This window comes from Phoenix dactylifera, chromosome 9 (genome assembly GCF_051530095.1).
Source record: "Phoenix dactylifera cultivar Ajwa chromosome 9, Ajwa_hap1_PhDact_Kaust_v1.1, whole genome shotgun sequence".
Classification (NCBI taxonomy): Eukaryota; Viridiplantae; Streptophyta; class Magnoliopsida; order Arecales; family Arecaceae; genus Phoenix; species Phoenix dactylifera.
In genome coordinates this window covers 31,304,349-31,328,739 of record NC_143198.1, presented here as the reverse complement: position 1 = coordinate 31,328,739, position 24,391 = coordinate 31,304,349, and the positions used below count along the sequence as shown (strand labels likewise).

At 38.6% G+C, this 24,391-nt stretch overlaps 1 protein-coding gene across 6 annotated transcripts; it reads left to right on the top strand.

The window, feature by feature from the left end:
• The first annotated feature begins 1,770 nt into the window (after positions 1-1,770).
• Positions 1,771-18,241, top strand: LOC103708325 (glutamate synthase 1 [NADH], chloroplastic-like). 6 transcript variants are annotated; one of them, XM_089925604.1, is made up of 23 exons: positions 1,771-2,068; positions 2,368-2,980; positions 3,110-3,229; positions 3,473-3,586; positions 4,418-4,570; positions 4,673-4,773; positions 4,959-5,055; positions 5,663-5,772; positions 5,873-5,976; positions 6,158-6,337; positions 6,431-6,774; positions 6,863-6,924; positions 7,014-7,483; positions 7,906-8,775; positions 9,486-9,640; positions 10,515-10,676; positions 10,987-12,555; positions 13,042-13,260; positions 13,887-14,155; positions 15,123-15,428; positions 16,174-16,441; positions 16,989-17,246; positions 17,702-18,241. In XM_089925604.1, the coding sequence occupies exons 2-23, from the start codon at positions 2,621-2,623 to the stop codon at positions 17,951-17,953; spliced, it is 6,543 nt and encodes a 2,180-aa protein (XP_089781730.1). In that variant the 5' UTR covers positions 1,771-2,068; positions 2,368-2,620; the 3' UTR covers positions 17,954-18,241. The 6 variants fall into 6 exon arrangements, 5 of the variants coding, with proteins under 5 accessions (XP_089781730.1, XP_089781731.1, XP_089781734.1 ...); XM_089925605.1 differs by lacking the exons at positions 16,174-16,441; positions 17,702-18,241 and having other exon boundaries at positions 16,989-17,141; XR_016396561.1 differs by lacking the exons at positions 15,123-15,428; positions 16,174-16,441; positions 16,989-17,246; positions 17,702-18,241 and adding an exon at positions 13,371-13,499 and having other exon boundaries at positions 13,887-14,014.
• Positions 18,242-24,391: the final 6,150 nt, after the last annotated feature.

The following is a 24,391-nucleotide window of genomic DNA, read 5'->3' as shown; positions in this document are numbered from 1 at the left end:
TGGCTCTAATATAGTGACAAAATATTGGTAGAAAACTGAAAAAAAAAAATACAACGGTGTATTCTTGAGTAGCTCTCCATTTATCAAAGCGTACAACTACGCAACAAGCTGCACAATATACGATACATAAATAAAAATGGAATGATGTAAAATTATAATTAGTTACAAGTACATCATTCATAGCTAAGTAAAGAGAGATCTGTTATAATTAAAAAGCTAAATAAAATAAAACAAGTAAATTTGAAAGATAACCACGACGTTACAAGGGAAGATTCTTAATGAGTATGGGTCGGATATTGCTTTCCTCACATTACTTAAATCCACTGAATCTGTGGAGATACAGCTTGGATATGCTTCTGATCCAAACAGCGTGGCTCGCGGTCATCACCAACTTCACCGCCTCAGCTCTTCCATTAGGCCACACTCCCAACAAGGGAAAAAAGAAAACCAACAAAATAAAATAAATCAAATATTTATTATATCAAACTCAGAAATTTACGACGTTGACCTCTCATCGCGTTCTTACTTTACACCCATGCAAAAGACTTTTTTTTTTTTTTCCCATTCCGCCCAATATTTTTATTAAGCTAAATAAAATAAAAAAAATAACCATACCCTTGTAAGAAAAGATTCTTATCGGGTCGGATTGCTTTCCTCACATTACTTAAATCCGCTGAATCTGTGCAAATACAGCTCAGATTTGCCGCATTAATTAAAAAAGTAGATAATCCTGCAACAATGATTCGACCAGCGTGGCCGGCGGTCAACCCACGAACTTCACCTCCTCAACTTGTTCCATTAGGCCACACTCCCAACGGGAAAAAAAAAAACTTAAATATTTTATTATATCAAACTCAGAAATTTAAGACGATGATTTCCCACCGCGTTCAAGCATTATTATTATTATTATTATTATTATTATTATTATTATTATTATTATTATTATTATTATTATTATTATTATTATTATGGGCTTTTTACATGAATATTCTTTCCAAATTTAAATTTACGTGTATACTTTCTTAAAATTTATATTTATTTCTGTATCTCCATAAAACGTTGTTTTTGCACAAATATTTCTAATATAATGAGTCTTCTAACATCGTTACTGGAAACCATATTTATTTTAATTAAAAATAAAATAAAATTTTAATTTTTTTTTTGTCTTCAATCATAATTACTTTATAAATATTTTTTTTTGCACGTCCATTTATTAAGAATATTTTAGTCATTTTAATTTAAAAACCGCTAATTTTTTAATAGTATTAGATGGCATGGGTACGTATATAAAAATAATGATAAAAAAGAACAGAATAGCAAAATAAGTATTTTATGAGAGTATTAATATAAATATCAATTTTGGAAGGGTATCCAGGCAAAATTTGATATTTAGGTGGAATTTATGAAAAAAAAACTCTATTATTATCGTGGGATCCGCAGAGAGAGAAGTGGGGTAAGAATACGGGCGGTGGCCGTAACTACCCATGCGGGCTCCCGCCGCCAGCAGCTAATTAGTGGACCCTCTCATAATAGCAAATCAACACACCTCTTAATTACTTTATTATTAGCACGGTCTTTTGAAGGGTGGGGAATTAATTACCCCTTATTATTATTTTTGTTATCATTTTACTTCCCATCGCGGCGCCGCGGAGGCACGGAGCCGAACCAGGAGGCGGCCACCGGTCTCACGCGACGTGGCGTCGCTGCGTTGGGCTCCACCACAGCGCCTATCGCGTGGCGCATACGGAGTCCCACCCCGACGTGTTCCTATAAATCTAGGAGAGCCCGGCCTTCGTCGAGGCGTATCGAGCGAAGGAGAGAGGAAGAAGGGGATTGTCGGCTGTGCGCTGTCCTCCCTAGCCATTTTTCTCCGTCTTTGTTTTGCGATCCGAGAGGAGGGATTTCGAGGGAGCGCATCTCTGGAAAAACTCGCTGGAGATCGATTTTTTCCCGTGTTTTTTTTATTCGTTTTTGGTTAGACCCGACTGTTTCCTTGGGTAGGAAGAGTGGAAAAAAAAAAGGTGGATTTGAGGTGGTGGCGGGGGAAAGGGCGGTTCTTTGTCTCCAGGTAAAAGGAAAAGATCTTATATGGTTAGAAGCCTGCGTAGAGATTTATCTCAGATTGGTTTTTTCCTGTTTTCTTTATACTTTTCGGAGTTTCTAAGGTTCTTGATGTTGTTTTAGAGAAGAAAGATCCAATGAAGCTTTGTCCTCTTTTTTTTTTTTTTAAAGAAATGATAGATCCTTCAAAGCTTTGTTATGTTCCGGGGGGTGGGGTTTTGATTTCTTTATTGTTTTTCCTTTCACCTGTCACGTCTCTGCTACGTCTGGTAGGCTTACAGTTTTCGTCGTCCTTCCGTTATGCAGAGGAGCAACGAGGAAGAAAGCTACCGTTTTGAAGTCGTCCAGGGAAAACCAACCTTGATCGGTTCTTGGGCGGAAGAAAAAAAAGTCCTCTGATCACTGCTTATTGTAGTCTTTCTAAGTCAAGATCCTGCGAATCTGTTTCTTTTTGGCTGGATCTTCCTAAACCTTTCCAAGATCTCACAGAGACTCATTGTTCCTTCGGAAAACCTGAAAAGAATTGTCTCTTTTATTATCTTGTTGTGAAATAGAAACCATGGCCGCCGTCCCAGGCTCGACCCATAAGCTCCAATATGGTTCAGCGGCTCTTCCCCCTGTTTTAAGCCATAAGAGGCGTGTCCGCCGTGGGAATGCGCGATACCCTGCTTCGAGACGGCTGCATGCCATCTCTTTAGAAAACAAGTTTCTCGGCATGAAGCTCCGAGCTTGTGAACGAGTCCAGATGTGGCGGACTGATGGCCCGGGACGTTCCCCGAAGCTGAGAGTCGTATCGCCGTCCATGTCAATCTCTCAGGTGCCTGAGAAGCCCCTGGGTCTCTATGATGCGTCCTTTGACAAGGATTCTTGTGGCGTCGGATTTGTTGCAGAGCTCTCTGGGGAGCATAACCGGAAAACTGTAAATCTTTTGATCATTTTTGAGTCACTTCTCTTTTTTTTTTTTTTTCTTTTTTTTTTTAATGGAGGTGCAATTTTGATGAAATTCATATGTTTTTCCTGTTAACGTTGATTGGTAAAATGTGTGCAGATTGCTGACGCGATTGAGATGCTGGAGAGGATGGCCCATCGCGGCGCCTGTGGTGCCGAGACCAATACAGGAGATGGAGCTGGAATCCTCGTAGCTCTACCACACGACTTCTTCAAGGAGGTAAGCTCCTTGTTTGCTTTTAGGAGCATTGCTCTTCTTGAACAAGTGGTGTCCAATTTCAACTATTGTGGTGTTGTTTATTGTTGGTGTTTTCTCTTCTATTTTTTTCTAAGAAAAGCTGGTGTTTTTGTTTACAAATTGTCCATATATAAATCTATCAAGTCGCATATAGTTATTAGTTCTTCGGTTAACATTTTATTGCCAAGGATATCTTGGTTACTTGTCTGTTTTTATGTTTTCCAGGTAACAAAGGATGCAGGTTTTGTACTGCCACCACCTAATCAGTATGCTGTTGGTATGTTCTTCTTGCCAACTGATGACAGTCGCAGGGAGGAAAGCAAAGCTGTATTTGCTAAGGTAATTTTGCAGTTTTGATAATGAATTTAATCTGAAGATTCACCAACACCTGTAGTTATGACAGAAATTGTTATATTTTTCTTTGGAATTGTGTATTCCCTTTTTCCTCCTATTTGGTAGTATCAGCTCACTCTCTTAGAAAACATATTAGATTGTCTCTTTAGACTACAACAAGGTGTATATTCACTGTACTTACATAAGTTTGGATATTTCCCTAGTAAATTAGTATCATAAGTGTCACTTTTTTCAACAAACTACTTGGGGTTCTTTACCTTCCTGTCACTCAATCATTTTTTTTAATTCAATCAATTTCTGAACAAGCTATATTTCATCTAAAATATGTTTGCCTCGATTTAGAGATTGTTGAGAAGCGTGGCATCACAGAGGATGTCATCTAATGCAAACTCGTGTGGAACAGTTTCAACCTTGTTAACTCATCTCTTTTGTACCGGATTCTGACAATCTGAAATACCTCTGAATGTTGATCTTGTTCGGTGAATTCAAGAAATTGTTATACGCCATCTTATTGATATCTGAAGGTTTGAAATTCGTAGTTCAGGTGGAAATCTAACAAGAAACCATAGAAAAACATGAGTGGGAAGGGAGAAAGGGGATACTTTGTTCTCTTGTCCTTCTTCAGAATCTAATAAATTCAATAATGGAATTTGCAGTATTGCTGCATTTATGCCACAAGCATAATCTGTTTGCTCTGAACTCTGAAGTCTTTTTGAAATTTTTTTTTTTGGTGTGCATATTTTTATAATTCATCTATATCTCCTTATACCAACACTATTCTCTGAAAAATTGTTGGATCCTTGTCACTGTATGCAGGTTGCAGAGTCGTTGGGACATGCTGTCCTTGGGTGGCGCCCTGTACCAACAAACAATACAGATTTGGGTGTCTCTGCTCGACAAACAGAGCCAATCATTGAACAAGTATTTCTTACACCAAGTCCAAAATCAAGTGCTGATTTCGAGCAACAGGTCCTCTCTTGCTTTTGTCATTAATGGAGAAAGGTTGGCAATCATGTTATATCAGTAAAGACTTGTTACTGATGATATTATTTTTTAATATTATAAATTTAGATGTATATATTACGGAGGGTTGCAATGGTTTCTATTCGAGCTGCTCTGAAGCTACAGCATGGTGGAATGAGGGACTTCTATATATGCTCCCTTTCTTCAAGGTACCACCCCTCCTCTTTCTTACAAGAAGGAACAAGTTGGACCTTGAACCGACTCCATATAGAGGGTACAATAGTGCTTATTTATGTTCAACTTCTTCTTTACCTGAGTGTGTTTTTAGTTTTGTTCTTAGAAATTTTGGTTGTTGCAACAGCAGTAAAGTTAACTTCTTTCTCTGATTCGGCAGGACTATTGTTTACAAAGGTCAGCTGAAGCCAGATCAAATAAAGGACTACTATTATGCAGATCTTGGCGATGAATGGTTTACGAGTTACATGGCCCTGGTAATTATAAACCCCACTTATTCTTCTTTATTCACAAACTCTGTTCATGGCAGGCTGCATTGGGGAAAACTGTCATAGCAGAACAGTTGTAAGGTAACTTGGTGTTGATGAATGAAGCTTTGAATTATGTCTCCTGTTCTGCGTTATTGGGTGCTATTTGTTTTTGGGTGCTGGATGCCTTGGTTGAGTTGGTGAAAAACCTTCTTAGTTGTAATTCTTTTCAAATCAGCTCTCCTCATTAGAGCTATCAACTGATTTCTCGGTTCTCTTAACAAAAGCTCTGGGTGGCATTCTGCCTCCCTTTATATCAAGGAAAAACCTTCTTAGTTGATACCTATAAAACCATGCATGCAGTTGCTCCCTACGGTCAGTATTGGTGAATGAGACTTCCAATTGGAGGTGGAAGGGAAAACAAATATCATGAAGGCAGCTCACTGTTTCCACACTATTCTGTATTGGCACCGAATATAGACAGAACCTATAGCATTTTTAAGTGCCTTGAAGCAAAAACTATTTCAGTTCTTAAATAAGCTATCAATCTTATGAATGCATTATTTTTTTTTTTAAATCGCAAGACAGATTTCTAAGTTATTATGTTCGCATGCAGGTCCATTCTCGTTTCTCCACAAACACCTTTCCTAGCTGGGATCGTGCTCAACCCCTGTGTTTATTGGGTCACAATGGAGAAATTAATACACTACGAGGAAATGTGAACTGGTATAATTTCAGATACTGGATGGAATACTTCGTATATTTTTTTAACTTTTAAGCATGTTTGATAGATTGGCATCTGTTCTTCTCCTCTTTAATCCAACAGGATGAAGGCACGGGAGGGTCTTTTGAAGGGCAGGGAACTGGGTTTATCAAAGAATGAAATGAAGAAACTCCTACCCATTGTGGATGCTAGCTCATCAGATTCAGGTGGAATTAGCTAGCCTAATATCTTTATGAGGCTCCTTTTTTTAAATCAAATTATCAGCATGTTGCACCTAAGCAGAACACTCGCATCTCCATATTTGAATGTGTATTTTATGCAATTACATGCTATCAGTTCATAAATGCATCAGAACAGCTGAATCTATGAATTTGTTATATATTTCAGGTGCATTCGATGCTGTTCTTGAGTTCTTGGTTCGAACCGGTAGAAGCCTGCCAGAAGCTGTCATGATGATGATACCTGAGGCATGGCAGAACGACCCAAACATGGACCCTGATAGAAAGGCTCTATATGAGTATTTCTCAGCTCTCATGGAACCCTGGGATGGGCCTGCTCTTGTATCTTGTGAGGTTCTTCACCAGTTACCGTTTTGTATCAACACATGCAGCTACTTTCACCAGTATTCCAAAATTAAATCCTATCGAAACTTTCATGCAGTCACTGATGGCCGCTATCTTGGAGCCACATTGGATCGTAATGGGTTGAGGCCTGGTCGCTTCTACGTTACACACAGTGGGCGCGTTATCATGGCCAGCGAAGTTGGTGTTGTAGATATTCCCCCCGAGGACGTGTCAAGGAAAGGAAGACTCCACCCTGGAATGATGTTGCTGGTAGATTTCGAAAATCACACTGTTGTCGATGATGATGCCTTAAAGAAACATTACTCACAAGCGAGACCATATGGAGAGTGGCTCAAGAGACAGAAGATATGCCTCGAGGACATCATGGATTCTGTGCCTGAAACTGACAGGACTCCTTCAAGCATATTTGGAACAATTCCAGTAAGTTGCAAATCTTGCTACTGAGAGTAACTCGGTCTGCGCGACATTCATGTTCTCATTCTAATGGCATTCTGGCCTTGATATTTAGGCAAATAATCATGACGAGAACATGGGAATTCATGGTATCTTGGCTCCACTGAAGGCCTTCGGGTGAGAAACTGTTTCAGCTTCACTAGTTTTAATTGTCTTTCTGTCTGCCTTTGCTTAAATCATTTAAGACTGATATTCTTCTTCTGCAGTTACACGGTAGAGGCTTTGGAGATGATGTTGCTTCCCATGGTAAAGGATGCAACGGAAGCTCTTGGATCAATGGGAAATGATACTCCATTAGCTGTGATGTCGAACAGAGAGAGACTTACGTTCGAGTATTTTAAACAGATGTTTGCTCAAGTCACAAACCCGCCAATCGATCCAATTCGGGAGAAAATTGTTACATCTATGGAGTGCATGATCGGTCCAGAAGGGGTTCTGACCGACACCACTGAAGAGCAGTGCCACCGCCTTATGCTGAAAGGGCCTCTTCTTTCCATTGATGAAATGGAGGCTATGAAGAAGATGAACTGCAGAGGTTGGCGCAGCAAAGTGATTGACATCACTTATCCAAAGAAGCATGGCCGGAAGGGTCTGGAGGAGACTTTGGATAGGATTTGTTGTGAAGCTTGTGATGCTATTTGTGAGGGCTATACGACCATTGTACTATCTGACAGAGGTGAGCACTAGCTACAATCTGCATTCTTTCTGTTGGGTAGACTTTTTTGAACTGAAAGATGAAATCTTGAATTTCCTCGATTTCTATTCCATGCATTTGTGGATCATGTTCTTTCTGTTTCTAGCAAAATAATTAGGCTTAGAGTTACTTTTTCATAAAAAAAAAAAAGGTTACTTTTTCTTGTTGGAAGCAGACTAATGCTGAATGCACTATTGGGTAGACTGTGTGCAGCAGTTGATTCATTATAAACATCGCACGCTACTATCTTTTTTCTTTCTATTTCTCAAGGATGGGGCTTATTTAAATCGCAGTTTCCTACCGAAACTTTCATCGTCTAATTCTAAATTAGCATGCCAGGTGATTTTTTTTGTTTCGTTTTGTCAATGAACTCTCAGCCTGCTGTTTTTTGAATCTTGATGTAGGCTTTTCATCGAAGCGTGTTGCTGTTAGTTCCCTCTTGGCAGTTGGTGCTGTCCATCAACATCTAGTCTCAAAACTTGAGCGAACTCGCATCGGTCTGCTGGTTGAATCTGCTGAGCCTCGTGAAGTGCATCATTTTTGCACTCTGGTTGGTTTTGGTGCAGATGCCATATGCCCATATTTGGCCATAGAAGCAGTCTGGCGATTACAGATTGATGGGAAGATCGCTCCTGAAAGGGATGGCCAGTTGCATTCACGAGAGGATCTCGTCAGAAAATACTTCAAAGCAAGCAATGATGGAATGATGAAAGTTCTTGCCAAAATGGGGATATCCACTCTTGCTTCCTACAAAGGAGCACAGATTTTTGAAGCTTTGGGTCTTTCTTCCGGGGTGATCCAGAAGTGCTTCAGCGGCACCCGAAGTAGAATCGGGGGTGCAACATTTGAAATGCTTGCTCGTGATGCGCTTCGTCTCCATGAATCAGCATTTCCAACCAGAGCTCTACCATCTGGAAGTGCAGAAGCGGTTGCGCTGCCTAATCCTGGCAATTACCACTGGAGAAAAGGAGGTGAAGTGCATCTCAATGATCCCCTTGCAATTGCAAGATTGCAAGAAGCAGCCAGAGATAACAGTGTGGCAGCATACAAAGAATACTCGAGGCGAATACAGGAGCTGAATAGGACCTGCAATTTGCGCGGTATCCTGAAGTTTAAAGATGCTGCTGAGAAGATTCCCTTGGATGAAGTGGAACCTGCTAGTGAGATCGTGAAACGCTTTGTCACAGGAGCTATGAGTTATGGTTCAATATCGTTGGAAGCACATACCACTCTAGCTCTTGCAATGAACAAACTTGGAGGCAAATCGAATACTGGTATGATTGTTTTCCAGAGAAGACCATGAGCTACTTTTAGCCTCAGCCATTCATTCAAAGTTCATATAGCTTCGCCTAGTTTGTAATTATAGTTCTCTTTTTTCTTATGATTTTACACATCAATTTTTTACCTTAATATTTGAACCAAGTGATCATTTATTCTGGATGGTAGGTATTTACTAAGCTATTGTGTTTAACATAACTTATCATGCACTTATGAATTGACAATACATCATTTTCTTTTAACCTAGTGCTGTCTCTTGTGTTTTAAGTGATGCTGCTATTTCTGGAATTTTTATAAATCGTATTTTTCTTCAGAAACAAAAAGCCTCTTGCTCTTGTACTTTTTTTGCTACTAATGACTAGCATGCATTTTCATACATGTGTATGAGAGAGAGAGAGAGAGAGAATAGCATATTTGTGCCTTACAAAGTGGTCCTCCTTAGCACTATACTTGCTGAAATTTTGTATGTGCATATATGTGGGTATGTCTTTTAAATGCATGTTTATCTTGAGAAAATGCGGCGAATATATGTGGTTTACTTTGTTTCTCATATAATGAATAAGGGTATGATGAAAATGAATGTTTATCTTGAGAAGACTTGGTGAAAATGCATGCCAATCACTTTCAATTTATTATTGACAGGGAATCTAAAATTTTGCTTTTGCTAATATTACTGCTGCTCTTTTTATGTTTAACTTTTATAAAGGTGAGGGAGGTGAGCAACCTTCACGTATGGAGCCTCTTCCGGATGGTTCGACGAATCCAAAGAGGAGTTCAATTAAACAAGTTGCAAGTGGAAGGTTCGGAGTTTCGAGCTACTATCTTACCAATGCTGATGAACTCCAGATAAAGATGGCTCAGGTAATTCCTGCAATCTGAACCAACATATTACAATACCTCCTATCTTCCCAGTGGAGCAGAAGTTCCTCTTGTTTATGAATTTATTGTTGGATCCTATTTAATTAAACCCTGATCCCGTTTAATTAGAACCCACATCTTGACAAGTGTCCCTTGAATTTCGTAAATCTTGATAATCACAAGGGCATTAAGGTATTTTTACAGCAGTGAAGGGTTACCTTGATGGGGGGTGACTCTTCACGGGTGTAACCACCTGCAGCGTTTGGTCCCTGGAGAGAGCTATAAATAGCCTGTTAGACCCCTTCTCTAAAGCACGCATTAAGAGCTCTCTCTCCAGAAGATCTTTCGCTAATTTCTGTCCAGATCACGCTAATCTTTGTCCAGATCAGACCAATCTCAATTGCTGCGCACGCATCTCAGAGTTCAATCCAAGATGGATTTAGCGAATCAAGGTATGATTTATAATTCATTAAGTTAATCATTCCATCAATGGTATCAGAGCAGGTGGATTGGATTCCAAAATAAATCATATCCGTTTGATCTGTTGGGTGAGAAAGATGGAGACCCCGATGTTATTTAAACATAAGAAAAAGTTTTCTCTGGGAGATGTGGGTTCTAATTAAACGGGATCAGGGTTTAATTAAATAGGATCCAACATTCTCCCACTTGGACCATATTGACGCCATTTGTCAATGTGGGCCACAACTTGACGGGATCCCAACATTTATGTCCATGGACAGATGTTGCTGAGTCCACAAAGCATCTATCTGTGCCTTTGCACCTATAACTGATGCATACCTTTGACATTTGGTGAGGTTATTTTGCTTTGCCATCATGCACATCATGTTTAAGGAGAGTGTCTTATCTCTATTTCCAGGGGGCCAAGCCCGGTGAAGGAGGTGAGCTGCCGGGCCACAAAGTGATTGGTGATATTGCAGTCACTAGGAATTCTACTGCTGGTGTAGGGCTCATCAGTCCTCCTCCCCACCACGATATATATTCAATCGAAGATCTCGCCCAACTAATTCATGACCTTAAGGTATGTAGCCATGATATTTGTTCAGGCTTTCCTCTTTACTCGCCATTTAGTTAAGTCTTTATTGAGAGTCAGTAGGAGTTAATCCTGTCCATGTTAACGAGCAAGGAAGTCCTTGCTTTCTGTTGGCTTCCATCCATCCATATGTTCCAGTATGTCATTTATCACTCATTTTGAGAAACAGATGCCAAGTTTTTCTGTACGTGCTGCTCCTGTCAGGGGCTGCTGATGCACATATTTATATATGTACATCTGTACATTTATATATTTATGGAGCAAGTTGGTTATTATTTTTTTTGTTTCTCCTTCATAGAATTCAAACCCAGGGGCTCGAATCAGTGTGAAGTTGGTCTCGGAGGCTGGTGTAGGTGTGACTGCCAGTGGAGTTGTAAAAGGGCATGCTGACCATATTTTGATCTCTGGCCATGATGGAGGAACAGGAGCTTCCCGTTGGACTGGCATCAAGAATGCGGGCCTTCCCTGGGAGCTCGGATTGGCGGAGACACATCAAACTTTAGTGGCAAACGATCTTCGTGGCAGAACCGTTCTTCAAACCGATGGCCAGATGAAAACCGGAAGGGATGTTGCTATCGCTGCTTTACTCGGTGCAGAAGAGTTCGGTTTCAGCACTGCTCCTCTCATAACCCTCGGTTGCATTATGATGCGGAAGTGCCATAAGAATACCTGCCCGGTTGGCATTGCCACCCAAGACCCCATGCTTCGTGAAAAGTTCTCTGGGGAACCTGAGCATGTTATCAACTTTTTCTTTATGCTGGCGGAGGAAGTCCGCGAGATAATGGCTCGGCTGGGTTTTGGAACCATCAGCGAAATGGTTGGCCGTGCGGATATGCTCGAGATCGACGGAGAAGTAGTTAAAAACAATGAAAAGTTGGAGAATATTGATCTCTCATTGCTGCTTAAGCCTGCAGCTGAGATTCGGCCGGAAGCTGCTCAGTGTTGCATCCAGAAGCAGGATCATGGCCTGGACATGGCATTAGATCAAGAGCTTATCACTTCATCAAAAGCCGCTCTAGAGAAGGGTCTTCCCGTCTACATCGAGGCACCAATTCGAAATGTAAACCGAGCTGTCGGTACCATGCTTAGTCATGAAGTTACCAAACGTTATGGCATGAAAGGGCTGCCTAAGGATACAATCCACATTAAGCTAAGTGGAAGTGCTGGTCAGAGTCTTGGGGCTTTTCTCTGCACTGGAATAACCCTTGAGCTCGAAGGAGACAGCAATGACTATGTTGGGAAAGGATTGTCTGGCGGCAATATCATAGTGTATCCTCCCAGAGGAAGCCGATTTGATCCAAAGGAGAACATGATCATTGGCAATGTTGCTTTATATGGAGCCACGAATGGGGAGGCATATTTCAATGGAGTGGCTGCGGAGAGGTTTTGTGTGCGCAATTCAGGTGCTAGAGCAGTTGTAGAAGGTGTTGGTGATCATGGGTGTGAGTACATGACTGGTGGTGCTGTTGTTATACTTGGAAAAACTGGGAGAAATTTCGCTGCTGGTATGAGTGGTGGAATTGCTTATGTTTTGGATGTCGATGGAAAATTCCATACCCGGTGCAATACCGAACTGGTTGATCTCGAACTAGTTGAAGAGGAAGATGATATTGCAACATTGAAAATGATGATACAGCAGCATCAGCGTCACACCGGCAGTGAGTTAGCAAGAGAGGTCCTCACAGATTTTGACGATCTTCTCCCAAAGTTTGTGAAAGTATTGCCACGGGATTACAAGAGGGTTCTTCAGAACTTGAAGGCAGAGCAAGCTGCCAAAGAATCTGAGGAACAAGAAGAAAAGGAGCTAATGAAAAAAGATGCCTTTGAAAAGCTTAAGAAGTTGGCAGCTGCATCTTTGAATGAGAAGGTAAATAATTTCTCAACAATGTCACATAAGCTTCCCAACATTTCTTCTGATCTTTTGCATGGGTCTTGTAGGATCATTTGTCATTTGTTTATAGAGTTTGTTCTTAATAAATTTTTCTTACAATGAGTCATTGTTCGGTCATTTTTGACTCTCTTCCTCATTAATAGCTGGTCTTCTTGTTGGGTCAATTGAAACAATTCCTCCGTAGGTGATTTTGTGAGTAAGACATTTTATTAACTTGCAAAACAAGGTCCTATTTTTGTTTATCCCATCTTTTGGAGCTTTTATCCTCATTTTGCAATTCATAAGCACAAAAATTATAGAGCACCTTTATGAGATCCAAATATGGTCTAACAGAAAGGTATACTTAGAGCTATCTCTAATAATACCAAGATTAATCGACTCGTCTTCTTTTTACAGGCAGAATGTTGAAAATTTCTAGTCCTGTAGCTTTTAGGTAACTAATTGTAATTCTGATTGCACCAGAAAGTGGAAGATTCGAGGTCGACAATGAGGCCAACTCAGGTGACTGATGCGGTCAAGCATCGAGGTTTTCTTGCTTATGAGCGAGCGAGCATTTCATATAGGGATCCTGATGTTCGAATTAATGATTGGGAGGAAGTTGCTGTGAAGTCAAAGCCTGGGCCATTGTTGAAAACACAATCTGCCCGTTGCATGGACTGTGGAACTCCCTTCTGTCATCAGGTAAATAAACAAGGTATTGTCAACTGTTCGTTGGCCTTAGCATATGTATTTTGAATCTTGTTCTGCTCTGAACCTATTTATAAATTTTGATATATTAAATTTTAAACTAGGGTCACAGATGCTACAATGTACTTGTGGGAAAAGATCGCTATGACTGTATTGTGTGGTGATGATGACCAGTATATGGTCTTTATGAAGGTTCTACAAAGGCATAAATGCTTTTCAGAATTTTCCCCAAGGTGCATATCAGCACCACATCAGTAGCATAGTTCTCTTGCAATGATTGTGTGCCATCATAATTGAGGAATTCCAGGATGCCCCAGAAAATCTGTATCCTCTAGTACTAGTCTTTAATTGGGATAGGAGATGCCAACTTCATCTTTATCTGCATCTCACTATCCTCTCAAGTCCAATACAAAGCATTTATCTCATGCATCATATCTTTTTATAGCATGGCGGAGCATCTGAATAGCCCTATATTTGAGCTTGACAATAAATGCAAACTTATTTTTCTTTTGTTGCATCATGCACACGCACACATATATGTATGTATGTATGTATACATGCGTGTATCGCAATTGCTGTGTATCTTATGACTTCTTTTTCATCCCTTTGAGGGAATGCAGGAAAATTCTGGATGCCCTCTTGGAAATAAGATACCAGAATTTAATGAACTAGTCCATCAGAGTAGGTGGCGTCAAGCTCTAGATCGGCTTCTGGAGACAAATAACTTTCCAGAATTTACCGGTCGAGTCTGCCCCGCTCCCTGCGAAGGTTCTTGTGTTCTTGGGATCATTGAGAACCCTGTATCTATCAAAAGCATAGAATGTGCCATCATAGACAAAGCCTTTGAAGAAGGATGGATGGTTCCTCGACCTCCACTTCAGAGAACCGGGTATGGTTTCTTTCCTGTTTCTTCTCTGTCTAAAGTAATCATGTTGTCGATTTTAGTTTAGGTATTCTTCTTCAGATTTGTTGAACTAAATCTTTAATTAATTCTGTCTTCTTTATATATTTTTCCCTTGCTATACAAATTACTACATTATTCAAGTTCAGATGAGAAGATATTAAGATTAAATCAAACTTTTCTGCATTTTTTTATGTACAATAGGAATACTAAGAAATGGTACTACATTATGGATACCAAATTTTGCAGAGTTTCACTAATGAATCAGAATTCGACCAGAGATAAAAATTGAAGATGATTTTGGATATTTTTCAACTAGTTTAATGTTAGGCTATGTGCTTTGTTATCTTCATTAGTCAAAAATATGACTTGTTTTTTCTAATCTTTCAGTAGGTGTTTTTAGTAAAGACTTTGTTTATCTAGTGCTTTGAACATTATTATAATCTCGCAAGTTGCAACTGTATAATTCTGGCATGGTGATGTACCGCATACATTATTTCTGGATACAAGGAAACTTATTTTCTTATCAGCTTGTCAACTTTTATCTGATTTCAGCATAACTTCAATAATGATTGTTCAGATAATTAAAACAAGCATAATTGGTGTGTAAATAGATTTAAGACAATTATATGCCCCATACATTGTAACAATAAATACTCAATTCTTTTCTTTAAACTGTTTGTATTTGCCATTATTAATATGCTTTTTAATTCTTTCACTAATTAAAATAGAATCTGTTTCTTTACTGGACTTGGAGTGATATTATTATGTCATCAAGTCTCTCACAATGCTTATGATGTATTAGGTCTTCTCTAGACATGTATTTAACATTTTCTATAAATAAACAAAGTGTAGATAATCATGAACTGTTTCTGTTAATGCTGAATGGCTGGACAATAGAAGTAATTATTTCGACTCTGCATCTCATCTTGAACTGCTTGGGTCATTGATGCAGGAAGAGAGTTGCCGTCATCGGTAGTGGGCCAGCTGGTTTGGCCGCTGCTGATCAGCTAAATAAAATGGGTCACTTGGTTACTGTTTTTGAGCGTGCTGACCGCATTGGGGGCTTGATGATGTATGGAGTTCCTAACATGAAGGCAGACAAAATCGACATCGTTCAGCGCCGTGTTGACCTAATGGCCAAGGAAGGTATCGCTTTTGTGGTGAATGCCAATGTTGGGAAAGACCCCTTGTATTCTCTTGACTGGCTCCGATCTGAGAATGATGCAATTGTTTTGGCTTGTGGTTCTACAAGACCAAGGTAACGCAGAATAAACTTTCAGCAAGGAAATATGTAGAATTTAATTGCCAATTTTATTTGCGTAGGGTGAATATCCACATGTCTTTCTGGTTGATAATTTCTAAGAACATGAATCACCATTTTCAAGAAAAAAAGAACATTCAATCACTACATATTTTATATACAAATTAGTAAGAATCATCTCACTGTTTTAAGATATCTCTTTCAGGAGGTTCACCTCCTGTAGCTAATTTGGCAGAGCAGTGGAAATTTCCATACTGCAATTTGATGATTGGCACATAACAGGGAAAAAGTGATAAACAGTATGCAGAATATGTCTTTTAAGGGAATATATTTAGATGCTTGTTGTATGTGAGGCTTTAGGTTGATTCTGTTTGCACTGATTTTTTCAGTATGAATAATGCTATCACTAGATGGGTGTCTCTTCTAGCTACATACAAATAAGTGTATGTTATACCCCCATCATTTTTGTTTATTTCTTTTTTTTGATGTTCCTAGTGCTTAGCTGCTGATTACTAACCATCATTTTGCCTGAAAATACATAATGGATCAAATCCATATGGTTAAATTTTTGTTTCATTTTTAAACCATAAATGATTATTAAACATGTCATTGTATGCATCCGTCTTGATATTGATGGCATATAGTGTAGGAGGTCCTAAGTGATACATAGAAACCAATTTTGGCCTTGGTATTATTTCAGTAGCAGAAATGTGATGATTCATCAACCCTCACTGTTGTGCAGGGATCTGCCTGTGCCTGGGAGGGAGCTCTCTGGAATTCATTTTGCCATGGAATTTCTTCATGCAAACACCAAAAGCTTGCTTGATAGCAATCTACAGGATGGTAAATATATATCTGCTAAGGGGAAGAAGGTTGTAATTATCGGTGGAGGAGACACGGGGACAGACTGTATTGGGACATCCATCCGACATGGTTGCACCAGCATCGTAAATCTAGAGCTCCTTCCTGAACCACCAAGAAAAAGAGCACCAGGCAACCCCTGGCCACAGGTTTTGGCTCTTTCTCTTGGTAGTTAGTATTACCCATTGCATATCTTGTCTTTCCCTTGGTAGCTCCAAGCAGTGTATGGGTATCACCGAGTTGAACATATTACCCTGCTGATCTGCATAATAACATTCTCGTACTCCGTTGTGAAATCAAATTCAATTATCAACCAAGGTTTTGGAGTCAAATGGGAGCAGTATTAGACCTGCTTTACCTGCACCTTGAACAATTCTTCAAGTGCCAAGCATTAAGTAATTATGTTTTCTATTTCTGCCTTGCAACCCATTGCTAACCTGTTCATGGATGCTGTTGGGCTTAATTTTTCAGATGCCCGTCACGATTCATCCCCCTTTTCTCTGAAAAAAAAAATTCCTTAAAGAAAATTGTATGCCTGCATTAGGATTTTCATGGCAGTCATCACTCTTCGCTGTCAGTGGGGATGTCTTTTATCCCTGTTTCCTTTATAACACCTAGAGAATAATTCCTGCCTCTTTAGTGTTTATTAAAATTTTAGAAACTGAATGTTTCTTATGATGGTTGTTTGTGTTGCAGTGGCCTCGCATTTTCCGAGTAGATTACGGTCACCAGGAAGCAGCAGCCAAATTTGGAGAAGACCCAAGATCATATGAGGTCTTGACCAAGCGTTTTGTGGGTGATGAGAATGGCGTTGTGAAAGGCCTTGAGGTGGTGCATGTAAGATGGGCAAAGGATAGCGGTGGCAAATTTCAGTTCGAGGAAATTAAAGGTTCTGAAGAGATAATCGAGGCTGATCTGGTCTTCTTAGCTATGGGGTTCCTTGGTCCCGAGTCGGTAGGTTGTCTTTTTTTTTTCTTTCTCCATCTTATTGAAGGATACTATCCTCAGCCCTTTCACCGACATTCTGCATGCATATACCTCAGGAAAAATATCAGCACATCACGACTCCAGATATAACGATGCTGTTCCATAGCTGTTTGCTTTGTGTCAAGCTTTTGGTCATAACCCATCAATATCAGTGCCAACCTTGATTGGTCTCTGTTCATGTCCCAATCATGTTCTTTGTCAGCCATGATTTCTTAGTTCTCATCAGGTTTCAGATCCTCATGAAGTCCTGCTTAGTTCCACCAATATGATATAACCAAATGAGCCTAGCTATAGATTTAGTCATGTTGTCTTCGCATCCTATCTCGGACCTCAAACTTTGTCGCTGATGTTATTCAAGGACTGCCTCACTTTATCATTCCTGGGGAGTCTCCGACTAATATTATCTACTATTATCTTTACAGACAATCGCTGACCAGCTGGGGTTGGAGCGGGACAACCGATCCAACTTCCAAGCAGAGTACGGGCACTTCTCGACCAATGTGGATGGTATCTTTGCTGCTGGGGACTGCAGGCGCGGTCAGTCACTGGTTGTTTGGGCCATCAACGAGGGCCGGCAGGCAGCGACGCAGGCGGACAAATACTTGATGACAGAGGCCGGTGTCGCCAAGGATACCCTCAGCAGTGAAGAGGATGTGGTCCAAGTGACCACGTAGAAGAGGAAAGTGTCTTCCCTGAAAGTTGGTACTGGAGTTAAAAGGAAACGGATGGGAGAATCTGAGTCATTTGGCAAGCAATGGGGTTGGGGAGGGGCCGTAGAGGCCTTGTGATGGATACTAGAAAATTTTGCTGGGTTTTTGTCAGGGCTTCAGGCTTTTTCTCTGCAGTCTTATTGATTAATGAAATTTTGGTTCATGAATAATGCACGGTTTTTATCCGTTGAATTGAAATTTTAGTTTCTTTTTTTTTGGAAGGATAATGAAGGAAGCGAATTGCTTCCCCCAGTTCATTAAAAATATAAAATTTATATAGTTTATTGAATGAGGATTCATATTGCCAAATCCAAGTAGTTCGGACTAGACTTAATGACTCTTGATCCAAAAGTCAGCCGCACTATTGCACTTTCATTAGCGACTGAAAAAGAACAGAAAATGCACCTAGAAGAAAACAACACAGATCTCCCTCCTTGTGGGGGATGTTTTCTTATCACTTTTCTCTTTGCTGGTAGAGCATAATTCATCTCAACTAAACTAAGCCTTAATCCCAAACTAATTGGGGTTGGCTACATGAATCGTTTTCTTCCATTTTGCCCTGTTTAAAGCCCATAATATTTGGCTACATGAATCATTTTTCTTTGTTAGCATGACCTTGTTAGCGTGATTTTAGGGACCACATAACAATATGTATTAGCCTATAATATTTTTCTTTGTTAGCGTAATCCAGTATCAGCATGTATTATTTTTTTTGTATAGAGTCCGTACACTAGTATATATAAGCCTTGAGATATACTGAATGTGATTCAACAGAAATATAAAGTCTAAAGTCATTTCTTTATCTCTCTCTCTCTTTTTCCCCTCTTCTTCTGCAAATATTTTAACAATTTTTGAGTATATGAATGTAAATTTAGTGGGAACCAATGTGAACATGACATGCCTCTTAAAATTAATTGCCATGTAACAACATAGTGTGGTCATTATTGTTATATCAGATTTACTAAACAAAAGAGTAGATATATTGGTGAAGATACAATCAATAGAATTGGTGAATGGAATAAGGGGTAGAATTTTTCTCGAGTGTTGTTATCTATGTATGAATGCGATACTTAAATGAGAACTCTGGAAGAAACAAGAAGGCTGATGTTGTATAATCTGATTCTGGGGGTTTGGGGCCAAGAGCATTCAGATGTAATATGAGCATTCAGATGTAATATGCTATGGTGGTCACAGTTGATACTAGGAAAGCTGGAATTAACTAAATGTAGCGGAGTCCATTTTCATATTTACATGTATGTATATTCACATGTGCATAGGGTTTTTAGTTTCATCAGGCTTGGTATTTATTGAGGTTTCCATGATGTTTATGTTTTGTTCTTCGCTTCTTTGCTGTATTATTTTGTAGAACTCAATATAAGATTCTCAACGGCTGTTCTAGTTCTCCCAGGGAGGGAGTACATTATTTCTTTATGAATTTCATTGGTAAAGATTGTATCAGAATATGCAACTAAAATCAGATGAGTCCCAATAGGGGGAGTGCATTGGATTATGTGGAAAGATCTGGATCTTTATGGAAATTGTGAAAGGGAAAAGCTTTAGTTGATTAACAGCGTAAACCTTGGCATACATGGATATGCATATTCATGATATAGCTCAGTATTTTTAATAATGGAATTCTCTTGGATGTATTTATTGTATACCACCAGTATATAGTTCTTGCAATTGTTCATGCTGCAAAATTCAAATTCTCTCTTCTGTATTATCTTTGCCGGGCTTATCTTTTAGTAGGCAGCATACTTGAGTTAAATGGAACAGAGCCTTATGAATGCTATGTCCTGAAGATTTTTATCCTCAGTTGATAGAACTTCTGGAGTTCTTATTTTGATTTGAGAACATGGAAATTCATTTCCTTTTCAGTCTATGGATCTAAGAACATGAAGATGTTTTTCCCTCCTCAGGTTTGGCCCTGTGAATTTATTTTGGAGCACTCGTTATGACAAAGCAATGATGTTGTTCTTAACATGTCTCAAAGAGTTTGCTGAATTTGCACACTTGAAAGACCAAGAAAATAATATACCACCAGAGAAGTGTTTTAAACTCCCTTACAAGTTGCGTTCTCTTTGTTTTGACTGCATCATTTTGTTGTTGATAAGTGGTATTAATGAAGTTCTATGACTTATTTTGTAATGTGGAAATTATTTCTGTTACTTCATTTTATTCCATTGTATCTGATCATGCTGAATATGCTTTCACTACTACTGTTTTTATTTCTAAAGTTTCACACTTCAACGTTTTGGTCTTCAGATTATGTTGTTGGTCTTAATTAACAGACTACAAGATCTTGTTTTCTGCAGTATTAGGTAATTAATCATTTGGGATCACCTCTAGGCTGCCATTTACTTGATACAGTAGTCTGGGTCTATTAAATTTGTCAGTTCCTATTAATTGGTCTGGTCTCCTGGAAGTTTTGGGCATGACTTTCTACAGTGTCCTATATTGAAAATGATATCATATGTTCATCAATGTGCTAGTGTTGTTGGAAGATTGTGAAGAATGTGTTATTTTTCCCTCTGTTCCAATGTTATTGTTAGGGATAAAAGGAATGGGTTGGGTCTGGTCAGGTTTGTTTTGAATTGAGGCAGGACAACAACATATCAAATCTTGACCCATCATATCCAACCCTATATTGGGCCTAAACGTTATAACCCGCACCCACCAATGACTTAATACATGACCTGATTTGACTAATTTAACCTATACCATAGTCTAATTTGCAAGGCTTCATCCTTGAACAACCAAAATTAATGTCTAACCAACTCCTCACAACTCTTAATGAGCAATTTTTAAGATGAATTAACAACTAATATTGAGAGAAGGACTCTTGGCCTAAGTTGGGTCACAACTCAGACCCACACCCAACCCATTTAAAGTCCAGGTTGAAAAATTCAAAAAATTTGACCCATACCAAACCCAAATTGAACATATCTGACTCAAACCCAGTCCAAATAGGGTCAGATAGGATCAGGTATTTGGGTCAGGTCAATTTTGCCACCCCAAATTTGTGCATCCACGTGTTCATATGAGAACACCTTAGCCTTTTTAAGCTATTGTCCTCTGTTTTTTTAACAACTCCTCATCCCACTTATGATCAATGTCATATTAGAATAAGAGGTAACATTGTAATACTCATTTGATAGATGAACTTCCAGACGCTGAAAAGGATGCTTCACCATTGTATTAAAGTGCATAACTGTAAATTGTTTATCGGAACTCCTTGATTTATATTAATTCCTTGGCGCTGAAACATAAATGACTGCTTATCTGTATTAATCTTGTTGAACCTTTTCTTTTCTTTTAACAGGAGGCATATCACCAAAAATATTACTGTCTTTACCTCAGTTATTTGTTCTATACCATCATCTCTTCATGCAATCATTAACAGAAAATCTGTGTACTATCTATGTATGTTTGTGGATCGAGTCATGATCCACTAGGAACATTTTATGATTGTCTCATGATGTTTTAAATTGGATCTGAAGGGCTAGGGGGAATCAAGTAAGAAAGGGTACTCTAAGCTTTATTGTAGGATGTCGGAAATGGAGGGAAAAGCCTAAGATGGCTTGGATGGAATTTGCAAAAAAGGATATGGAAATGCTCGAGATAACATTGGAGGTTTCCTTTGTTAAGAATGGTTGGCAAATGAGGATTCATATTGCCAAATCCAAGTAGTTCGGACTAGACTTAATGACTCTTGATCCAAAAGTCAACCGCACTATTGCACTTTCATTAGTGACTGAAAAAGAACAGAAAATTCACCCAGATCTCCCTCCTTGTGGGGGATGTTTTCTTATCACTTTTCTCTTTGTTGGTAGAGCATAATTCATTTCAACTAAACTAAGCCTTAATCCCAAACTAATTGGGGTTGGCTACATGAATCGTTTTCTTCCATTCTGCTCTGTTTAAAGCCATAATTTCTGAAAGATGTTGTAATATCAGGTCCTTCCTCGCTACTTCATCCTAAGTGATTTTCAGTTTTTGCTGTGCTGGTCCTCTCTCTTAATTTTTGAATAGGGAGATCAGTTTAAATCCCCTAATCTTAGAGAGCGAAAACTAACCATATCTTATGAAAGCATGACATGCTCTCTTTGCTTCGTTATGATACCGTTAGTTTTAGCTCATCACTATTTGGTTGTTGACTTATGAGCTTTATTCTTTTGAGCAGCATGAATGGAAAAGTAGTTCATTATATTAATTTTCTCATGAATTTTTATAGTGTGGATAATGTTTATCTACTTCTTCTTGTTTGTTGTATTGGATCGTATTATTACAATAGTGTTTTCTAAAGGGTGTTCTGTTTCGTAGGATTGAGAATGACAAAGTGGAGAACTATACCATCACCCAAAGCTTCAATAAGCAAGAGAATTGGACAATGGCTCCAAAATACATGCTGTGCAATCTGAAAGGGGTGCTTTATTGATTTGTCAGGAATACCAATTTTCAGCCTCTTTCTACAATGGATTCTTCTCATGCGGATGTTCCAGTCATTGGATCGTTGTAAGCAAAACTGTCTGCTGACAGGAAGAGCTGATCAGTTTAACTTGAAACAATATGTTGACTGTAAAAGTTGATGTAACAGAACACTTCTTGCTGACTTGTATATAGAACAGTGTAAGTTTTTGTCATTTGGTGTACAGTTACTCAAGTTTTTACACAGGGTACTGATGAATGTTTTATTGATTCATCAGCTTGCATAACCAGACAAACTGCAGCATGTAGAACATTTATCATTATTTGTATACTGTTAATCTAATGCTGTTGCTATATTTCTGGTTTATGTTCAACACAAGTAGCAAGTTTTATTTGCTTATATCTGCTTTCTATTTGATCCGTTATGATTGTGATTCTGATTGGCAAGAGGAAATGTATGCCATACAAATGTTGGGTGAAGCCATTTTTTTATGTGCAGACTTGGGTGTTTATTTGTATACTAAGATTTATTATCTCTAAAATTTTATTTTCTTTTTCATGATGATATTTGTTTACTTCTTAAATTTCTTTCATGTGTGGATGATTTAATACCTTCTTTGGAGATTTTTTTTTGAGAGGTAATTTATCATGATCTTTGTAAGATATTGTGTTGTAAAAATACTACCTATTCCAAATTTCCATTCTCATTACTAGGGTAATGTGCAACTGAGTTCTCTAAGAATTTCTAGTTGAGATGTGATTAATAATTCTTTATATGTTTAACTTTCAGATTCCATGGTATAGCTTTTGTGGTTTCAATAAGTTGGTAACAGTTCTGTTTTATAAAGAGTTATCTCGGCGGTTGTTGCCTCTGATCACAAATCAGAGGTTCTGGGTTGGAATCTTGAGTTGTGTGTCTTCAAGAATTCAGCTCACGTAATTCTTATAAAGGTTCTCTTGAGTTGAAATCATGGCAGTCCAGGTATTCAATAAACAGTAGCACTCTCCTAATAGAATTCCTTCCTAATCTCAAAAAGATAGAAAAGAAAAAAAAAAGAAAATGAGCAACAGAAAACCAGAACGTCTCAACTTGAACTTCAGTCTCATGTTTAAAATCTGGAGGAAAGCTTTTACAGCATGCCCCTTTTTTATGTTTTCGGGCATGCTCAGGATCAAAAAAATTTTAACAGATAAATATCAGAAGTTTTATTACTTTAACAAGTCTTTCTCAATCTTTTTGAAATGTTACAGCTTTTGTAACTTCTGTTTTTCCCTGATGTTTGGACTATGGAATACTGAACAACTTCTAGTTTTCTCAACTTTCACCTGTGTTTTGACACTATTATCATTGATAAGATTGAGCTAATGTTGCATTTATAGTTAGATGAGGTAGTTTCATCTTTAACAATGGATTTTAGGCAATTGAGTTGGTCAATTTGTGGGTTCATCTTGAACTTTATATTAGCTATCAAATTCTTGGAAGCACGAACTGATCGGTGAAGTTCATTCGAGGACCTTCCCTACCTGTTAGAATTTCAGATAGGCAGAAATTATTGTACAAGGAATTTCTTTTAGGGCCTGTTTGCACACGTGCCTGAATTCCTTGGCAAATGAACGTCCCAAAAGCCTTCCAGTTATAATTTGGTCTGCAGCCAAAATTAGTTGTAAGGCAAGTTGCAGAGATTGAGGCTCCGACAGTAGTCCCTATGTTTTTTCATAATCAAATGCTGTGAAATGAATTACACGAGTCAATAACGTATGCAACCAAGCACAATGGCCTGCAAGCAGAGATGTCAACGGGATGGATTTGGTATGATTACTGAAAATTCACGACTGAAGCCGAAATCGGTTTTTGGAATAAAAGACTGTAATCATCACAAAAAAATTTTGCAAAAACAAAACCAAAACCAAAAACCTAAAACCTAAAGATTGTTTAACTTTTTTATTCATTTCAAAAATATCATATATAAATAA

Excerpts from the sequence above, each read along its gene's own strand:
- LOC103708325 (XM_089925604.1), top strand. The coding sequence starts at position 2,621 with ATGGCCGCCGTCCCAGGCTCGACCCATAAGCTCCAATATGGTTCAGCG. Across the intron at positions 6,775-6,862 it reads GCATATTTGGAACAATTCCA|GCAAATAATCATGACGAGAA; the intron begins GTAAGTTGCAAA and ends CTTGATATTTAG. Across the intron at positions 17,247-17,701 it reads GGTTCCTTGGTCCCGAGTCG|ACAATCGCTGACCAGCTGGG; the intron begins GTAGGTTGTCTT and ends TTATCTTTACAG.